This window comes from Lonchura striata, chromosome 13 (genome assembly GCF_046129695.1).
Source record: "Lonchura striata isolate bLonStr1 chromosome 13, bLonStr1.mat, whole genome shotgun sequence".
NCBI lineage: Eukaryota > Metazoa > Chordata > Aves > Passeriformes > Estrildidae > Lonchura > Lonchura striata.
The window spans coordinates 2,414,084-2,433,884 of record NC_134615.1 but is presented as its reverse complement, the minus strand read 5'-3'; the positions used below and the strand labels follow the sequence as shown (position 1 = coordinate 2,433,884).

The following is a 19,801-nucleotide window of genomic DNA, read 5'->3' as shown; positions in this document are numbered from 1 at the left end:
CAGAAGTGCTTGACCCTGGAAGCAAGCAAAGCAAACTGCTTTGAAGTAATCAGAGTCATCAGGACTGAAAAGCCAGTAAAGAAATTTTCTGGGCAGGCACCTCACTGCAAGCTGCTAAAGCAGTCCTGAAGCAACTAATGAACATTTTGTTTGCTGCCGACCAACTTTAACCAACATGGAAAAAATGACCAGAAAACCTCAGTATATTTTTGGTGTGTGCAGGATGAACCTGAAGGGGATTTTGTTGTTTACAGGGTTATTGGTTGCAAAGAAAAAGCACTGAGTCCACAATGTCTACTCAATAGTTAGAACAAATTCTTGGTTAGATTTTTTCATCTCATGCCCTAAAGAAGATTTGTCCTGTGGCTGGTCCCCAGGGCTGGCTCTGAGCTGTGCCCCTTGCCCAGTACAGACTTAGGATTCCTGAAGTCACTGTCCCTTGTGCTGGGCAGAGGCAAAGCAGCAAAATCAGGTCTTCAAGTAAGTAAAGACACCCAACACTTCTATTAAAAGAAGTTTAATCCAGCATGGTTTCTAAATATTAACCATGTCTCCAGCTGTGACATGCAGTACATTTTTTCCATAAAAAAAAAATAAAAAAGAGAAATGTGAAACAAGTATAATAATGAGCCCAGGTCCCCTGAACATCAGAGTGCGTGGCAGTAAAATGACAAGAGAAGGGAAAGAAACACAGGATTTTGTACAAGAAAAGGTCCAAAGAAATCTTTCTCATAAATCAGATATTGTCTGTCCCATTTAGAAGCAACCACTTGTTTTGCATTTACTCTGTCAGTGGTCAGAAAGCACAAGATGTAGGAGCTGCCTGCTGGACAACTCTGAGCCTGACCAGCGCCCCCTGGTCCTGCCAGCTCCCCTGTCCTGCTGGCAGCTGCCACAGGGAGCTGGAAGCCAGGGGCTGATTTTATTCCAAAGGAAATCTGCCTTTATTGTTTCATCCCTGTTTTTCACTTACTTTGTTAGTACCATCTGCTCTTATTTTTATCATACCTGTTCTGGTACTGTATTAATTTTTAAAACACCCATGCATGTTTCTTTGCCACAGACCTGTCTGATGCCACCTGTGAGGAGCGTGCCATGCTCTTCCCAAGCATTCCCAAGTGTTTATAAATGGATACAGATATTCCAAGGTAGGTTGTGCTACCTGTGAAAACAGCTTATAAATTCAGAGGGCTTCTTCCTTGGAATACACCACAAGATAGATCACATCCTTCCAGAGGTGAAAAACCAACCCAACCCACTCCACCTGCCCACACTGAAAAAAGGGGGCTGGGGAGATGAATACATTGTGGAAATTTTGTAGTTTGGGGTTGGTTTCTTGGCCTTTTCACAGTGGGGAGGAGGCACTGCCCTCCTGGGGCCTGGGTGCATTCAGTGTGGCAGCACCAGTGGCCTGTGACACAGAGCAGGACATCAGCACTGGTGCCTGGGGCACAAAAACCTGCAGGTTTCACCAGGCAGGTCCTGCTGGGAGGTATTTGCCAAGTCTGCCTTCGCTGGCTGTGCAAACACTCCCAGGGCTTCCACAGAAACAGGACAGGGCTGCTCAGAGCTGCCTCACCTGTTTCACCCCATCCTGTGGTGAAATACCAGCAGAGGGGATGCGACTCCATCCAAGCAGCTTAAAACAAGGGATACTGAATGTTTGATGAGCCAGCTGCCCTGCAGCACCATTACACGTTGAGGTTTGCTCTTGTTGCAGATTTCCAGTTGTCACTTTTCCTTGTCACAGACAGGAGATACAAAGGTATTGAGACCAACATGTTAACTGTAGTCCATGCCTTCAGTGCTTGGAAGTATTCAGACTTTGGATAAAGAAATACTGTTAGTTAATCAAGAAAAATACAAACAGAGGCATCCAAACCTCTCTTTGGCACATCAAGAAGTATTAAAGCTCTAAGTGTTACAGGTTTGGAATTATGAGAGCACATTAAAAGCTTGTTTAAAATGTTGCTCCCGTTTACTCAGGACATGGATGTGCTGAGTGGGGAGGGGCAACAGAGAACTGAGCTGTGTTGTTTGGACAGATCTGCTGTAGGATTTGTAGTTGCCAAGGAGTGTTCAATGGCACTGGGAGTAGTCTCCTTTTCCACATCACTGCCCTGTCTGTGCTCTGGGTGATTCCATAAACAGTGAGGTGGAAAGGGACTGAAATGAGGGGATATTTTAGTTGGCAGTGCATTCAGCAAAGAGGAAAGTGCTTGATCATCTTCCCTTCACGCTTGGTTGGTGTTTGGTTCTTCAGTCTGAGTCAGAGTCGGAGTCCTCATCTGAGGGGTGAAACAAGGAACAAAAGTGAAAATGCAAACTGGAAATCCCCCCCAGCTGTGGCTCTGGCTGGGACAGGGAGGCTGTGCTGGCAGGGTGTGCCTCGAAGGACACAGCGGTGCTGGGAATGAACACTTCTCGGAAGTGACAGCCCTTGCTGAGGTGATGGGACCTGAAATGGTCCTTGAAGGACTTGGGAGATGCTGCTGAGAGGCCCTGCTGGCACAGCTCTGGGCACTGCTGTGTGCCCTGCAGCTCTACACCTCTGAGAGCCAGAAGCTCTGAGATGCTGAGAAATGCCCCACAGAGCTCCATCCTTCTGGCCTCAGCACAGCCCCTCTGTGAACACAAGCTGGGGCCACAGGGCTGAGCCCTTCTTGCATGGCCACAAACACCAACACAAAGCTGTGCGACTGCACTCCTTTATGTATTGTTTATGTATTTCTGTCTCCATCTCTATGGAAATTAGATCTAATCTGTATCCAAATTCTGCACTCTTGCCACCTGATCATCTTCTGAGGGCAGTTCAGTTTTTAGCTTTTACAGTCTGTTTCCTGTTCCTTTTATTCTTTTTTTTTCCCTTTGTCCCTCTTTTCAGCCTAAAGCTTGAAAAACACTTAACAGTCTACTGAAATCCCCAGCAGAGACTGTCAGTGCTGCTGTTCACCTCCTAGGATTCTATACACACCTTGGGTGTTTGGTTTTGCAGGGGTTTTAGATGGGATGCTCTGGGGTGATTTGGGATATCTTTTGTTTGTTTTTAAGTGTGGAGCAGTCTTTTCAATCCATGTGGGTGCAATAAAGAGTCACAGGGATGTGATGCCTTATTTGGGCTCCTGGAAACTACAAAACAACTACCCCTGTCCTGATTTGAACTGGCTTTGAACACCCAACACCTCCTTTTTATCTTTTTCTAAGTGGATCTGTCTGATCTGAAGTAGACTGTAATAGAAAAAAAAAAAAACAACCTTGTTAATTTAATACTGTTTTACCCTCAGATTTCAAGGTCATTTGCCCACAGATGGTCAAAGATCGTAAGAGGCAATCATGATAAGGAAATGATAAAGACAAAAGCACTATTTGGACATAAAAGGCTGTGGATTAATGGATGTTAATTATAAGTTACCAAAAAAAAAAAAAAAGTAGAAGTTTGCTTGTTTCTACAGCAAGACATTTTAATAGGGAAAGAAAATCTGTGCTGCATGGTGTTTTCTATAACTGGATCTGGGGCTTTTCAAAGTTACATGTGAAACTCTGAGAAACTTCACATTCCTGGCTTGCAGATTGTCTTAATAAATCACTGGAATTCCATTTGCAGCTTCCTAACAGCTTCTTTGAGCAGAGCTGTGGCAGACAAACCTAAGAGTAGAAACTGCTTTTACTGAGCAAGAGCTCTTGCTCCCTGCAAAGGGTGAAAGGGAGAGGGGAATGTCACCCTGCAGCTCATGTGGCACGCAGGGAATTGTACCCACCTTCTGTCTTGTGCCCCTCGGGGGAATCGGAGCTGCCCTGCTTGAGGAAAGTGACCAGGTCATTGAAGGTGATGTAGAAATCAACGGCAAACACGATGGTGGCTGCAAACCCAAACACCTGAAAGGGCAAAATAATGCTCTCCTTAACAACAGCTCCAATCTGTTAGGGACAAACCAAGCCCAACCAAACCCACACAGGAAAAACTCCAGTGGTTTTTTTGGACCATGCCTTTCCAAAGGCAGGGAAGGGAAATGTTTGTGGCACATTGGTAACACCTGAATTACAGCTCCTTTGGGAGCCTGAGAAGTGACCAGGGGTGTCTTTATCCCTCCCCCAGGCTGCAGCCCTCTTGGGCTCTGGGCACGTTCTGGGCATCAGCACCTCCTGCACCTCCACTGTCCCAGGGCACCTCTGCCACCAAGGAATCACCTCCATTTCTTGGGAAATAATTTTCCACTTGTTTGCAAGGAGACGTGTCTATTGCTGAGTGAACCAGACAGATTAAAATGATTCTGGAATTCCCCCTCCAGTGTTAGGGCAGCAGTTGTGCCAAGCCAGGTGGTGGTCTGGGAGCCTGGGCTGAACACACTCCATTGCTACATGGCTCACAGCAGGCACGAAGATTAAACAAGATTTGGGATTGTATTGTGGGGTGGTTTGGGAAGGGCTGCTGGCTGACACCACTGGGCACTGTTCTTCCCAAGCTTAAAAAATTGTTATGCAAATTTTATTTATGCTGCATACATTATTGATGCTTAGAGTCAAGTTGCAGATGTAGGGGCTGTATTGTATTTCTGACCACAAAATGCTGATGGGTGAAGGGTCTCTCCTGGGCAGTCCTTGTACTGGAGGGTAAAATGACACTGCTCTTGTTTCAACTCTTCCAAGTAAAACTAAGCAGGAGAGGCAGGAGGTTTAAATGACTTAATTTAGGCTAGCCTTAGCAGTTTTAGGTTTGAGTTCTTTTATTTTATCATCATCATTATTATTTGCCTCATTCAAGGATCTTGACACTCCTTGCAGGAGCAGCTAGTAAAATCAAAAAGCAGAATAAGTGTCTTCTCTAAGGGTACAGTTAGCACTGAGCAGCTCTCTTAGGGTGAAAAAACTATTCATTGGTTCAAGACATGTTTTTCTGAAAGTGACCATTTCTTCTTTGCTTTAGGCAAATTAAATCTCAGTTAGCTGACGAAACTTCTATGTCTTGCAGTGGGGTCATATTTGAACTGTTTCTTAATTGCATCCATGTACTTAAGTGTACTCAGTTCACCACAGCACTTAGGTGGAAAGCTCATGCCTACTCACCCCTGCTGCTTTAGATGCTCCATCGCTGTATTTGGAGACAGCAGCAATTGAAATGGCAAAGTAAATAATGGCAGCAGTGACACAACGCAAGAAATCCTGTGGAAGAAGCAAGGGTGCATTCTCAGACTGGTCAAGGATTTCCTCTGAACACCATTCTGGAAACGAACACTCAGTCCCTCTGTTGTTGCATCAGTGGCTTTGCTGGGCGTGTGACCACAGCCTGGTTTGCTGTAGAGGAGGAACTGCTCAACTGTGGAATGTTTCTAAATAAGAGAAGAACTGAACCTTGGCATAAACTTCTGCTCTTAAAGATTCTGGGATAAATCCTGCTGCTACCCTGCCTGTGTCAGGCAATCCTTCCTTCAGCCTGGGAAGGGCTGTGTGGGGCATTTGCCTTGGAGCACAGCAAGGGCTTTAATAGAAAAATGGTTTGAAATGCCTTAAAAACCTCACATTTGAGCAGAACTCCTGTGGCACCAGAGGCTCAGGAGGTCCCAGCTTCCATGGGAGTGGGTGCCTGTCTCTCTGTGGATGCAGGGCTGTGTGGAGATCTCCAGGGAGACCTGTCTGTGCAGCTCCTCATTAGGAACCAAACACTGGTTTAGTGTTGGAATGATTTGTACTGCCCACGTCCACTGCCAGCTCCACCAGCCTGCTGCAGGAGCATGTGCCTGGTGTGATCCCTGGGATATTCCTGCTGAGCTGTGCCCTGTCACCTGCAGGGATGTCTCTGCAGCGAGCTTTAAACCAGAGCTATGTCCCAGGGCATGTGCAGACCAAGAGATCTGCAATAATCATACCCTCAGCTCTGTTCACAATTAGTTCTTCTGCCTTTCCAGAACAGATGAAGGAGTAAGATCCTGTGTCAAAGCACAAGCCCTGCAAGAAACCCAACTCCTCTGAAGTCAGGACACGGTCAGTTATCTACATTCTGTGCCTACAGTATGTTATGGTAATGGCCATAATAAACACACAAATGCTTTTCTTTTCTTTTCTTTTTTTTTTTTTTTTTTTTTTTTTTTTTTGTAGTTCTGGAACCAGATGCATGTAGAAAATGGGAAAATGATGGAATTGAGATTACCAGCTGAGAGCTGTGCACAATCGTAGCCAAAGTCACTGATATTGTTTTATCTACCAGTGGCCTTGCTATTTTTATACACTGAGAGCTCAGTTCAAACCTCAGTACAATGAACTACTGATGAAACCAAAAAAGAATACAGATTGATAAGATCAGTGGGGTTTTTTAAAGTATTTGTACTGCAAGGCAGCTGCTCCCTTTGCAGTTATTTGAGACTGCAGGGACATCCAGTGGCCAGGGCTCTCCTGCAGCCCCAGCACTGCCCCAGCAGCCACTGGGCTCCTGTATGGACACGAACTGGCTGGAGTTGCCCCTTCCCAGAGCAGCTCAGTTTGTCTGTGGGTGTAACTGTACCCAACACTTTAATCACAACCTGATAGAGTCTGCCCATTATCATCTGTTTCCCCCTCTGCAAGGGTGGCAACAAGGCGCTCCCAGTAGTCAGACTTGGGCTGATGCTTTCCCTAAGCCATCTGCCTGGAATTGGGCATGCATTCTGTGCTTTGATAAAGCCATGCTTTGTGTCAGCATCCAAAAAGCTGCAGTGCAGAGCAGAGCATAGTTTAGAGTGCTCCGGGACCCTCTGAAGCAGAGGCAGTACTGACAAGTTTCTAACAGGGCAGTGAAGTTGTTACAGTCACTCTGAACTCCTGCCCAGCCCCTTTCACTCCCCTCATGCTGCACGATTAAATCGGAAGGTTTCTGTTGCACATCTCACTTACCGCCAAAGGCCAGTGGACTCCTTTAAACTTCTCATTAAGCTTGGAGGCGTAGGCAAAAAAAAGAAACAATGCCAGCAGAAACTCTAGGAGTGGTGCCATCATGAAAGAAGCTGCTAGAGATGCAATATAGCAGATAAAGATGATAAATGACAGCACCTAAAGTAAAGGGAAAACTCGTAGTTATTTGCATGGAATAGCAGAGCCGTAGGCAGCTGAGAAGCTTTGAAGTGTTATTTTCCCTGTGTATTTCTGTCAGTGCTGCTGCTGCTGCTGCTGGCATAGCTTCAGCATCCTGCTTTTTTTATTTTTCATTGGGCCAAATGTTTTTTCTTGTTCAGCACAGAATAAAACTGAAGTAATGGTGTTTATTTCCATGTGTGTGAAATTGCTTTTCCGGAGCGCTGGGTGGATTTGCACCTCTCGAAGTCAGTAATTTGCTCTGGATTATAAACAGCTCTGACAACTTAATTCTGCAAATAGAGTGGGGTGTTGCCAAGCAAGCAGAGCTCAAAGCTTTCAGCCATGACAGCTCTCATTTGAAACCCAAATCAGTGCTCAGACAGCCTGAAGTAACTCAGCATTTATTATTTTGGAGTTGAAAGAATAAGGTCTGCTGATGATGGATAAAAAAGGGCCAAGAATTAATTGCTCTGTGACTTCTGGAAGTGTCTGGTTCCAGTTTTCCAGCGTGGCAGCTATTTTACACAGTAATAGGACAGATAACTCCCATATACTTCTTTTATCTCCATAATGTTTCCTAACTCTAGTAAATAATAAAAAAATGTATTTTTTCCCCACACTCAATTGAAATGCCTTTAGAATATGGCTCAAAGTACAAAGTTTCACAATGGCAAAACAACAGAAGAACATGCATTTTCACCTAAATCAAGCAGTACCAGAGTGCTGTCCTACACTCCTAGACTGTGTTTGTATAAGTGGAAGGTGAGGGAGCCATGGAGGAGCTCAGCACCACTTTCAGCTGCTGTATTGTGGGTTGGTCACCTCCTAAAAGAGGCGCCAGTCCTCCTGTTCTACTGCCTTGCATGGGAACTGGTTGCTGTTTCAATCAAATTAGCCTGAAGTAACAAAAGTAGTCAGGATGTACCAGTTTACACCTGGGCTGCTCTGTCCAGCCTTTTTTTCCTGGAGACAAATGTCTGCCTTCCTAAAGCTCAAGGATGCTTTTGGTCAGCACAGACTGAGCATTAGATTACGAAGACTTTTTAAACTTCTAATTCCAAATCAGGACACTGACATTCCCACTCACACAGCACTGAAAAGAAATTATTTTTTTTCCCCCAGATGGCACATCTAAAGTCAGATGTAGCTTCCTGCAAAGGTAATCAATGCATTTGCCTTGTTACATTTAATCTCTGGATTTCTTCGTTTGCTACTACCGTGGGTTCCTGGGGACCATCTGTACCTCAGAAAAAAATCATCATTACACTTGAGTGATAAGGCTCCTATAATTATTAATTGGTAATTACTCCTATGAGATGTCAGTCAACCCTCAAATATATGTATCAAAAAAACCTTTTATGTTTAGGGCACAACTAAGCAGTTCAATCCCACTGAAATATTTTCTTGGTGCAATTAATACCAAGCCTTTATTTCAGCCTGTGTTTTGGAGAAAGCAGTCAGGGCCTAAGCAGGAGGCTAACAGCTGGAATAAACTGTTTCCATCCATTAGGACTGGCTGGTGAGGTTAGAGAGGATGTGACATTTTTAGTAAGAGACTATATTTATCTTAAAGGTCTGTGCATTGTTCTTGTTTCACTGGGTTCTAAGAAACTGAGCTGAGACAGTTTATAGAGCTCACTTCTGCATGGGCCTTCTAGCTGGCAATATGTGCCCCATTTGTTTGTGTTTACCCCATTCTGATTTGTTTATTGCTCACAGAGCCTCTCTGCAGGTTTTTCTTATTTTCATAAAGTGGAGGAAGTTCATTCCCTGTATCTCATCCTTAGTGTGGTATTTTCTTCCTATGAGCTAAAAGATAAGAACTCTTTGAAGGGAAGTAGATTTATCAGAGCTTGACAACTCCTAAGAGGAGAGAGGACTTCCTTCTTCCCATCACAGCACCTATTCCCTTCCTACCCCAAAGAACAAAGACTGCACTTGCTTTGTGAATTTGCTTCACTTGCATTTCTGGAACATAATTTAGACACAGGTCTGTGTTTTCTTGGAATAAAAAGAAATCACCATTTATACAGGACATTTTCTTTTTGTTCTGGTATTGAAAAAATATCTTCCTTTTTGTGGCTAAAGGCAGGTGTGTGATGGTTGAGCTGCAGGAGTGACCAGCAGCAGGGAGATGGGTTCAGGGCAGGCCCCACTGACCACAACCCTTCCAATGGTGGATCCTCAGACTTGAACTAAACCTACTGATCTCTTAGGAAAGGATCAAATGCACTGTTAAATAACACACACTACTGGAGCAGCGAGGGGAGGTAGAGAGGCAAATTTCAGACCTGTAAGGTGATGCTGCACAGCAGAGATCCCTCTGATCTCGATTCTCTTTGTGTCAGTAACTCCTGTGCTCTGACTGCTTTTGCACTGAGAAAAAAGCTTTCCTGTTGAAGTGTAAAGTGAAAGGAAAGCCTTTGTGGTCTGTTCTTAACTGCTTTATGGCAATTTGTGCCAGGGAAAGCTCCTGCTGTCTCCTCTCAGCCCTGGGCAGGTGTGAGGTTCAGACACGAGCTGGATGCAGGGTGAAACAGAAGCTGTTCTGTGGCAGGAACACACCAAGGAGCCCAGGGGTGCCAGGGGATCCCTGCTTCTGTGCCAGGGAAGCTGCTGAAGAGACACCAGTCTGAGCATTTCAACTTTCTAATTGGGTCTGACCCAGAGAAGCTGGTGAAATTTAGTTGTTTCTTTTAAAATCTGGTTACCAGGCCAGTCACTTGTTCAAACCAAGCCCTGCACAACTGGTAGATGCCAGCAGTGTCCTGCTGCCTGCTCCTCAGCCCTGAAAGTCAGGTACTGTATTTCCACCTTCCCCTGCCTCAGTGGTGGGATTGAGTCCAGCCTGTCCTGCTCCCCACTTGTCAGCATCCCCTTGTGAGAACTGCACCTCTAGGCACACTGAAAAAAAGACACCTTTTGATTCACAAGAAGACATTTGATTTCACTAGGTTACTGATAGCATTAGTAAAGGGAAAAGACTCTGAAGACTGGTAATTGGTCTGCAGTTAAACATCATTCCTCATTCTGCAGGCACTCTGAGGCTGAAAGGGCCCAAGGAAGATTTTATGTGAAGTAAATGTCTATAAAATAATAGACCAGATTTTGAGAATGAAGATTTGAAAGATGGTATTTTTGGATACCTTCACTGGGCGAAGGCTGGAAGGCACAAGAAGGGGAGGGAGGCAGACCTTGGAAAGAGCCAGAGGAACAAGAGGAAGGGGTTCCTGAGGGCTCTGTCAGGTGATGACCATGGCACTGCACCTTGGTACTGCACCTCGCTCTTTGGTTTTCTTTTCTGTCTCCCTGACAAGGATTTGAATGCCAAACTCCCTTGGTAGCTTGGGAACAGCCCTGTGTAATACAAGAGCCCACAAATTGCAGGGTTTTGATGATGTTTCTCATTTCTCCTTGTGTAGAGCTCATTTCCTCTTCTGACAGCTGGAATGCGTGGACTCCTTGAGCAATACTGGATATTACCTATAACTGTCTTTTTTGAATTACAGAAGTGAGCAGGTGCCTTTTCTGACCATTTAAGTGCACTGCCACTAACTCAAGCATTTGATGTTACCTTAAAATTTTAAAAATACACCTCTCCTCCCACAATACAAACACTGCAGTGCCAGTCTGTACCCAGAAATAATGACACCTACCTACGTACTTTTCCAGACTTCAAGTCTTTGTGAGAAACATCTTGCAAACTGAAAGGTGCTCTCAAAACTCAAAAGCGCCTTTCAGAATATATCCTGACCCCTCCAAGGACTGTCAAATGTTCCCTTGCACATCACACTTATTCTGCACCTCTTTTACTGGAGTTGTGTGTTTCAGGGTCACTTCAGAGAAAGGGCAAGCAATGGGACCTGTTTTTTTCTATCTCTTTATCTATGCTTAAAAAAAAAAAAAAAAAAGGCATCTAGAGAGGAAGTCTGTGAGGCTCCATGCAGTTGCAAGTTCATTTCTAGCACTTTCAGAAAGCACTGCAGCTTCTAGGAGGGAAAAAAAAAGCAGCAGTGTTTTATCAGTTTTGTGAATTGGTATTTACACAGCATTTTTCTCTTCCCCTCACTTGGGATTGCACCCTGAGCACTGAGAGCAGCAGAGTCTGGAGCTCTTCCTGAGCTGCTGATGACAGGCTGGTGTGACTGCTGCCAGCTTCACTGTGAAGGAGTATCTGCATGCAGGAAGCTCTAATGCAGCAAAGAGCAGGACAGGAAGAACCTTTCAGGGCTTGGCAGTCATAGGAGTATAAAAAATCCTGGCAAAAAAGCAGCCTGACTATTCACTGAGCACCTTTTATGTACACTCCCATTCACAAAAAACCCTTATTGGGTATTGTGTTTCAGAAAGTAACTTTCCCATTTAAACCCATGTAATTATTACTTAATATTGTGTTGCTGGGCTTCTTAAAGTGGCCAGGCACTACAAAGTCATACTTTATTGTACAACCAGCTTGCAGTTCAAGGTCTAAAATATAATCCTGACAGTGGTTAGAGAGCACAGTGTCCCTGAAGGGAGGGAGGCCTGAGCAGCGCTGAGGTCATGGCAGCTCCAGAGGCCTTTGTCTCCCCTGAGGAGAGAGAACAGACCCACTGGAACCCACTGGGAATACAGGGATGCTGGGTAGCCACTGCCATCTCTGCACCACCTCCTCATCTCCTGCTCCCACCTCCCTCCCCAGGGAAGAACAGCTTTGCCTGAGGCTTTACGAGTAGCTGGCAGTGTCATCTTCTGGACAAGAGTGCGTTTTTTTCTTGTATTCTTGTCAGACAGACAAAGTGCGTCACTCAGGGGTCTCTGCTGTTCAGTTACTACTTCTCTGCTGCACTTGTTGAGGAGGTGAAATTCCTGCTTCCTCCACCACTGGCTGCAGGAGAGGCCTTCTGGCTACAGGCCCTGAGAAAAACACAGGGGCCTCTTCAAAGGAGAGTTTACACTGAGCAGCTGGAGTTTCAGTTACGAAGGTCAGGTCAGAGGAGACTGAAAAGACAGAAGAAAGACAGGAAAAGAGGAGAGAAACAGGCATAATGATTTCTACATCCTTTTATGTCACCACAAAGATGACACAACTTTACCTATTCACACTGCATTTTTATAAAAATGAAATAAAATGTAGTGCCACTGCATGCTGGCTTCAGGAGACTGAGGAGATGCCAATTAAAGCAGCCACAAGGGCTTGAGTGGAACAGCCAGGTGAGCAGCAGAATCTACTGCTGGGGATCCTGCTGGACAAGCTCTGGTGTCAGTGTGACCGTGGCTGTTAAATGGTTCCAACTCAGGACATAGGGAAATAAAAACTCATCTCTTGAAGGGTAGAAAAGAGCAAGGATGAGATGCTGACCTTCAACACAGTAACTTGAATGGTTAGGAAAAATTAGTAGCTTAAGAAGAGTCTTAAAATACGTGAAAGAAACCATGGCATGGGAGGGAGAATAGAGAGGAAAAAAGAGTAACCTGTAAGATTAAAAATGATGGTTAGAAAATGGAGGGAGCAAGGCACTGAGAATAAACAGGATTAGGAGAGATAGTGAAGGTTATAAATGTATTTGATGCTACTGCTTCTTTCTGGCTTTACAGCTGCCCCAGGTGGAATAAAAAATTAATCAGGCAGGTCAGCGGGGGGAGGTGGACTGGATGTTCCTCACAGGTCCCATACAACCCCAACCATTCTGTGATTCTGTGGAGATCAAAAGAAAAATGAACAGGGGATGGGGGGAGAATAACTTCCTTATCTGAATAAAATTTGAGATTATAATTAAGCCTCTACCTGTAATCAGCTCCATCCCCAGCCTAGCCTGTTCTCGGGGAAACACTGGGATGCCCAGTTTACATGGGTACTGCACCACAGCAAATCACACCTGAACATACTCAAGATTTTCCATGTGGAAATGTTATTTTCAAAAATGGCTCCAGAGCTGCAGAAATGAAGTGCATTTCTGGGGAACTGCCAAGATGCTGAATAATGTGACATTTGTAACTGTAATGAGGACCCCACTTTGCTTCTGAACAAAAGGGACTGTTCAAAAAGTCTACCATGAATATTATTTCCATACATTTATGTAGAACACAACCCCACCCCACATTAGCACTGTGTCAGAGGAAAAATTAAATATTCAAGACAAGAAATACAAAGCTAAAGATGAAACACAGATTTAAACCATGATAGATTTAAGTTGGACTCATCTTCAATTATTTGGCACTGCACTTCTCTAATTGTATACAGGCTGCATTTACTCTGGGGCCTGTGTTGTCTTCAAGGGTTTCTTCTGGCAAAGCTGAGACAACTGGAGAGAAACAACTGCTGCCTCTTGTCTGCCAGGAAACCACGTCCTGAGCACGTGGGCTTGGCCTGCAAGGAGCACAAGGAAAGCTCTCTGCAGATGGGATTTCAGAGCTGCTTTCAGCCAGCCAAGCCCTTGGGAAGCCCTGAGCAACCTTACAAAGGATAAATCCCTGTTTTGTCAAGACAGAGCAGTTTTTATTACTCCAAGGAGGCACTGTCAGTTCTTCTCTATGACAACAAAAGGGTGAGTCTGATCCCATGACCAGAACAGTATTCCTCCAATATGTCATCATTCTGAGATGTTAAAAAACCAGGCTGTCTAAAAGCCATCATTTAGTGGCTGTAAGCTTGTAAAGGAAATTCCAGTGTGTGTTATAGTATGTAAAAAAAATATGTGCCAAAGGAGCCAGGTTAGCTGGGCTCTGGTATCTTCTAAATGTGGTCTATAAACTACACATGTTGTGTGAGTGATGGGGTACCTGGAGGAGGGATGGGGTAGCTGACATTTTTTGGTGGAGATAAAGCCCGTGGCCTGCTGCCACCCAGCCTGGGGCTTTCGCCACCACAGAAGTCAACCTGACCTCCAGAGTGAATGCTTTTCCTCTCAAAGCCAGCCTCACATCTGGCTGTTCCCTGTTTCTTTGCCATAGGGCAGTGCCTGCAGCCCCACCAGCCCTCAGGGCTGGTCCCATCAGCTGGTCACAATCCTGCCTGCTTCCGTCTGTTCCTTATCTTTCTTTTTGCTGGAATATCCTGGTTTCCTTTCCTGAGCTAGCACAGTGGATAGCCAGAGACACCTTGCACATCTGAACAGCGCTCCATGGACCCGACTGCTGGTTTGGGCTGTCCTGATATCTGACTATCTGCTGCCAAAACTCTGGCAAACTTACTGTTTGAATTTATCATTATTTCTAGCAAAAATGATGTTGAACATCTAATTTCACTCAACAAGCTTCCTATTCAAAAGCTAAATTTTGCTGTGAAATACTGACTCCCCATGGGGTGGACAATCTCCTTCCCTATCACTTGGGTACTGTTTCAGCTCAGGTTTTAAGCCTGTACACATAAAATTCCATAAGGTCTCACACCACAATCCCTGCGCTGGTCCTGCTGCCACACTGCTGCTGATCCAGGCCAGGTCCCCTGGCCCTGTGCCCACCTGGCCTGGTGCCCCGCGGCTGTCTCAGCACCCCAGGGCCTTTCCCTCCGGGCAGCTCTCCAGCCCAAGGGCTGCACGGCAGCGGGCGAGCGCATCCCTGAGGCTCAGGGACAAGCACGGCTCCGGAGGGCTCCGGACAGCAGCTGAGTGACCATGATGCACATATCCTCAACTCATGAGTAAAGTCTTTCCTGACACACTCAGGACAGGCTGCCCCTACCCTGGCACCAGCCGATAATGCAAACTGCAGCCCTAATGATTACTGGATTCACACCGCAAATAGCTTAAAACGAAATCAAAGCGCTTTTTTACCCAAAAGAAATCCCCGATAGTGAAACACAATTAGGGCACTGGAAGTCTAACGTGACAAGTTCTGGTCTCTAAGGTGCTGTGCCTGAATGACGCTAAACCCATTTCACTCTCGGCTCTGCAGTTCCCCCATTCCGGCACGGCTGTATCCCCGTCTCCCCTCGATGTTGTCTCCCTCTCTCCTTGGTTGTTTTCCCCTCGGCTGCTGTTCCCCACTTTTCCCCTCGGCTGCTCTTCCCACTTTTCCCCTCGGCTGTTAATCCCACTTTTCCCCTCGGCTGTTGTTCCCACTTTTCCCCTCGGCTGTTAATCCCATTTTTCCCCTCGGCTGTTAATCCCACTTTTCCCCTCGGCTGCTGTTCCCCACTTTTCCCCTCGGCTGCTGTTCCCCACTTTTCCCCTCGGCTGCTGTTCCCCATTTTTCCCCTCGGCTGCTGTTCCCACTTTTCCCCTCGGCTGTTAATCCCATTTTTCCCCTCGGCTGCTGTTCCCCACTTTTCCCCTCGGCTGTTGTTCCCACTTTTCCCCTCGGCTGCTGTTCCCACTTTTCCCCTCGGTGTTGTTCCCACTTTTCCCCTCGGCTGCTGTTCCCCACTTTTCCCCTCGGCTGCTGTTCCCACTTTTCCCCTCGGTGTTGTTCCCACTTTTCCCCTCGGCTGCTCTTCCCACTTTTCCCCTCGGCTGCTGTTCCCACTTTTCCCCTCGGCTGTTAATCCCATTTTTCCCCTCGGCTGTTGTTCCCACTTTTCCCCTCGGTGTTGTTCCCACTTTTCCCCTCGGCTGCTGTTCCCACTTTTCCCCTCGGCTGCTGTTCCCGTCTCCCCTCGGTTGTCGCCCCTCAGCCGCACGGGGAGCGGCCCGGGGCGGGTCGGTCCGGCGCAGCCCGCTCGGGTCCCGGCTGCCCGGGCGGTGGCTCCCGCAGCCCCGGCCCCGGTGTCCCGTCCTTACCGACTCTGCGAGCAGCAGCTGCCCCTTGCGGGAGCGCAGCAGCTCCCGGGAGGGGAGCAGCGAGCTCAGCCCGGGCGCCGGTGCGGCCCCCGCGGGCTCGGGGTCCTCCATGGCCGCGGCGCGGGCGGGCCGGGCGAGATCGGGCTGAGCTCGAGCCCGGCTCGGGAGCAGGCTCGGGGGAGGGGGTTGGCCGTGGAATTTTTTTTCCCTCTCAGAAGGAGGGAAGCGGAAATCGTGACACTGCGGAAGCGTGAAAAAAAGCTTCAGCATCCCCAGCTGTGGGGGGCGGCCCCAGCGCCCGCCCCCAGCCCTGGGACAATGGCAGCGCGGCTTGGCCCGCGCTGTGCTGCGGGACCGGACCGGGGCCAGGGCGCCTCCTGTGCCCCGCCACCGAGCACAGAGAACCGCCCGCGCTGCGGACGGCGGGGGCCGCTGGAGGTCACCCCGGCCAAACGCCGCTCAAGGCTGGAATCTCAGGATCCGAATGCCTCGGCGAACGCTTTAACGTGAAATTCGCATGGCACAAGAAAATCTTTCCGAAGGATGGTTACTGGGTCATTTTTACTATACCATGTACATTTACTCTAATGTACTTTTTTACACTTACTAAAGAAATAAGATTAAATAATGCACTTAAGCCCGTTTGTATTTTCTTTTTATTAAAGAAAGAAGACAACCATGACAATAATTTTTCTAACAGTAAAAACAGAAGTAATTTTAGAAAAACATGACAATTTTCACTGAAGCTTTAACTGGTGAAATCGCAATGCTCAAACTGCATTTGGAAAAGTACAAAACCTTATGAATGATACTTGCAGAAACATCAGTGCACAGGAAATTCAAAATTGAGCACACAAAAATACAAATGCTTTAAAAGAGAGTGGAAAAACAGAATGGAGAACTCATTCTTTCACTAACGTGTCATTCTTATTTGGCAGGAGCACTCCTTCCTCTTGCTTTATCAAGACTAATCTTCTTGTAAAGAAGAACCACGTCGACAATGCAGAGAACAAGCAACATAAGACCCAACACCTATAAAAATTACCATAAAATTAGTTCCCCCAATCAGTCTCGAACTTGTACTGTAGTGACTCATCAGTAAACACATCTTCCTAACTTGGTTCTGGCCTTGAAAATGTATGTGATTTGAAACGGCTGATAAATTAAATAACACCCACATTTACATCCCATTGGCCTTTCAGAGAGCTGTCTACAGCCTGCTCTGTTTGATGTTTGTGTCAGGCCTTGGAGGTAGTATGGTGCTCTCCCTGAAAGCTAAGCTAATGCTGCATTATGCCAGACAATGCTTTTTGTCTTAAATGAAAGCCCTTCTGTCTCTTTAGGGGTTGCTTAATTAATGGGACTGGCCCTGAGAAAACTCAAAGGGAAAAGTCAGTATTCCTAGAAACAAGCCCAGCAGGAAAACGCTCTTTTCCTCTGAAGCTCTGAATGGGAAACATATTCGAAATTGAAGAAAATGTACTAAATTATTTTAAAAGTAAGACAACCTCAGGCAAGTAACTGGAAAAATGTGTTTGCAGAGAAGCCACTGAGTTAACTCACTCAGCTCCTGCCCTTCAGCCCCATCCCACATGCACATTGCGGTTTTTTATGAAAGCACTGAATTATCTGATGAGGGGAGTTATTTTCAGGAGAGCTCTTGGGAGAGCACAGCTCAGGCAGTTTGTGCCTCAGAACAGGCTGGGGGTGATTCTGTCCCTCCCAGAAATGAAGATGTCACATGTTCCACCCAAACTTATGTTCCCAGCTACCTGCTCCCACCTTTAATTTCTGTGAACTTTACAACTGAGAATATAAATTCTATTCCAGCACAGTCACTCTATCAGAAAGTCTCCTTTTTGTTTGAAAGAGCTCTGTGGCAGGCTTTAGGTTACTTTTGGTTGCTTGTCACATTTCAGCTTATCATGTACTTCTAGAGACTTTCAAAATGGAAGGGTTTTCCTCCCCTCTTTATTGTTTTTTAAGGTTAATTAAATTAATTGCCTTTTGAATGAAAAACACCATTTACTTAAACTATTAAACTGATTTCATCTTAAGAACACGAACTTCTTATAATCACAGTACAAACAAAACCCCTTTTTAACTGACATAATTTCTCAGGTTGTGTAAGAAAAAACAATGTACATGCCAGGAGGGAGGTACCAGCGTGTCTGTTAAAAAGATTCAACTCTTTTTAGGACAGTTGGCATTTTTTTCTCAAGTAGTAATCATACTGGGTAGTCCTAAAAGTGCTAGGGATTCTCCCACCTAGGATTTCAGCTATGATAGCAAATGTAGGTTACTAAAATAACCTCTAGAAATTTTCAGTGTTTCTATATTTCTCTGCAGTAATTCCTAAGTCTTGTAACATCTTTAGATTACTTGTGATGTGAGGATTATTTTCTTTTAGTGAGATACTCTGAATGTATCTTGTTTGCTACTGCTGAGAGTGTTCTTCCAAGACAGTTGTTTGCATGGTCCTACCACAATGTGTTCAAATCGCTGCACTCTAAGAACTGAAATTCATTAACAATGTTCCTACTTACTCCTCCAGCCAATGTCCCCTTGTTGGTCTTGATTATTATTGCAAACAAGCACACAACGAGGAGGAACAACGCTGCAATCACCGAGTTGAAAATATCCTGAAACAGCCAGTGGAAGCAAAATATTTATTCTGAAATACAGGCCTGAAGGAGAGTGTGGAGAGCTCCCAGCAGAGAAGGGAGTTAAAAACGGCTCGACTGCCATGAAAACAGTTACAGCAATATCTGTGTGAGAGGACACTGACACCCAGTGGTTTGGTTACAAAAAGAGCATTTATAGTAAAAGTTCCTTGTTTTACCTTTCTTCTGCTGTTTTTGCATCAAATTTTTGCAACTTGGCTACATCTGAGAGTCTGAAGCAGCAAATACATGTACAAAAGGGAGGTAAGAGAACTTGTTAGTATTTGAGTGAAAATGTGTGACTAATTTGTGATGTGAAGATGTTACACAGCGAGACAAACAGTGCCGGGAGGGGCTGTTATCGGATCCAGCAGCCGTCCAGGAACTGATGGAACAAAACTCCCTTAGGAATAAACTGCCTCAACCTCCACAGAACACTGGGGCTTGCCTTACCTGTACAGAAACAATCACTGAGCCACGGAAAACATCCTCTGGGACAGGTGATCCCTGCTGGTCACAGGCCGGCCGCTGCTCCCAGCCAGCAGCCCTAACAGCCAGGGGACAGCATGACCCACAGCGAGGGGACAGCAGAACCCACAGCCAGGGGACATTGGGACAGTGGTATCCGCAGCCAGGGGACATTGGGACAGTGGTATCCGCAGCCAGGGGACAGGAGAGCCTACAGCGAGGGGACATTGGTACCACGGCCAGGGGATATGGGTACCCAGTCCATTAATACTCACGGCCGGGGACACGGGTACTCACAGCCACCAGTACTCACAGCCTGAGCACCCCGCGCTCGGAGCCCACGGGTACTCACAGCCAGCGGCCAAAAGAGGCAGCGCATCCGCGCGTCGAGCCTCAGCAGGTAGATCAGCAGGAACAGGGCGGTGATCGCCGTCTCCATGCCGGCCAGCGCCGTGTAGGCGCTGTGCGCGCCCGAGGCCACGAAGCAGAGGAGGGCGGCCAGCGCCACCAGCTGCGGGACAGGAGGGACGGGCTCAGCGCCGGCCCGGGCGCTGCCCGCGGGCCCGGGCGCTGCCCGCGGGCCCGGGCGCTGCCCGCGGGCCCGGGCGCTGCCCGCGGGCCCGGGCGCTGCCCGCGGGCCCGGGCGCTGCCCGCGGGCCCGGGCGCTGCCCGCGGGCCCGGGCGCTGCCCGCGGGCCCGGGCGCTGCCGTACCGTGCGGGCGATCTTCAGCGCGCCCCGCGCCGAGCGGGGAAAGGCCCGGTCCACTTCCAGCCGCGGCATGGCGGCCGAGCGCTGCGCGGCGGGACCGGGGCCCCGGGGCGACGCAGGGAGCCGGGGCGATGCCGGCGCTGATCGCACAGGTAATGCCGCGGCAGTCGCCGGCGCTGCAGCAGGCCCGCCTCAGAGCGCCGGGGCGGAGGAAGTGA

At 47.1% G+C, this 19,801-nt stretch overlaps 2 protein-coding genes across 2 annotated transcripts; both read right to left on the bottom strand.

The window, feature by feature from the left end:
* Positions 1-501: 501 nt before the first annotated feature.
* CMTM3 (CKLF like MARVEL transmembrane domain containing 3) lies at positions 502-15,913 on the bottom strand. Its single transcript, XM_021534724.2, has 5 exons — positions 15,744-15,913; positions 6,865-7,020; positions 5,065-5,160; positions 3,759-3,876; positions 502-2,288 (listed from the first exon to the last, which is right to left on the bottom strand). The coding sequence occupies exons 1-5, from the start codon at positions 15,852-15,854 to the stop codon at positions 2,260-2,262; spliced, it is 510 nt and encodes a 169-aa protein (XP_021390399.2). The 5' UTR covers positions 15,855-15,913; the 3' UTR covers positions 502-2,259.
* A 468-nt stretch (positions 15,914-16,381) lies between these two features.
* On the bottom strand, positions 16,382-19,671 carry CKLF (chemokine like factor). The gene is made up of 4 exons (XM_077786251.1): positions 19,587-19,671; positions 19,227-19,385; positions 18,290-18,385; positions 16,382-16,775 (listed from the first exon to the last, which is right to left on the bottom strand). The coding sequence occupies exons 1-4, from the start codon at positions 19,653-19,655 to the stop codon at positions 16,671-16,673; spliced, it is 429 nt and encodes a 142-aa protein (XP_077642377.1). The 5' UTR covers positions 19,656-19,671; the 3' UTR covers positions 16,382-16,670.
* Positions 19,672-19,801: the final 130 nt, after the last annotated feature.

Excerpts from the sequence above, each read along its gene's own strand:
- CMTM3 (XM_021534724.2), bottom strand. The coding sequence starts at position 15,854 with ATGGAGGACCCCGAGCCCGCGGGGGCCGCACCGGCGCCCGGGCTGAGC. Across the intron at positions 5,161-6,864 it reads GAGTCCACTGGCCTTTGGCG|GATTTCTTGCGTTGTGTCAC; the intron begins GTAAGTGAGATG and ends CTTCTTCCACAG. Across the intron at positions 3,877-5,064 it reads GAGCATCTAAAGCAGCAGGG|GTGTTTGGGTTTGCAGCCAC; the intron begins GTGAGTAGGCAT and ends TTGCCCTTTCAG.
- CKLF (XM_077786251.1), bottom strand. The coding sequence starts at position 19,655 with ATGCCGCGGCTGGAAGTGGACCGGGCCTTTCCCCGCTCGGCGCGGGGC. Across the intron at positions 18,386-19,226 it reads GCCTCTTTTGGCCGCTGGCT|GATATTTTCAACTCGGTGAT; the intron begins GTGAGTACCCGT and ends TGGCTGTTTCAG. Across the intron at positions 16,776-18,289 it reads AGGGGACATTGGCTGGAGGA|GTGTTGGGTCTTATGTTGCT; the intron begins GTAAGTAGGAAC and ends TAATTTTTATAG.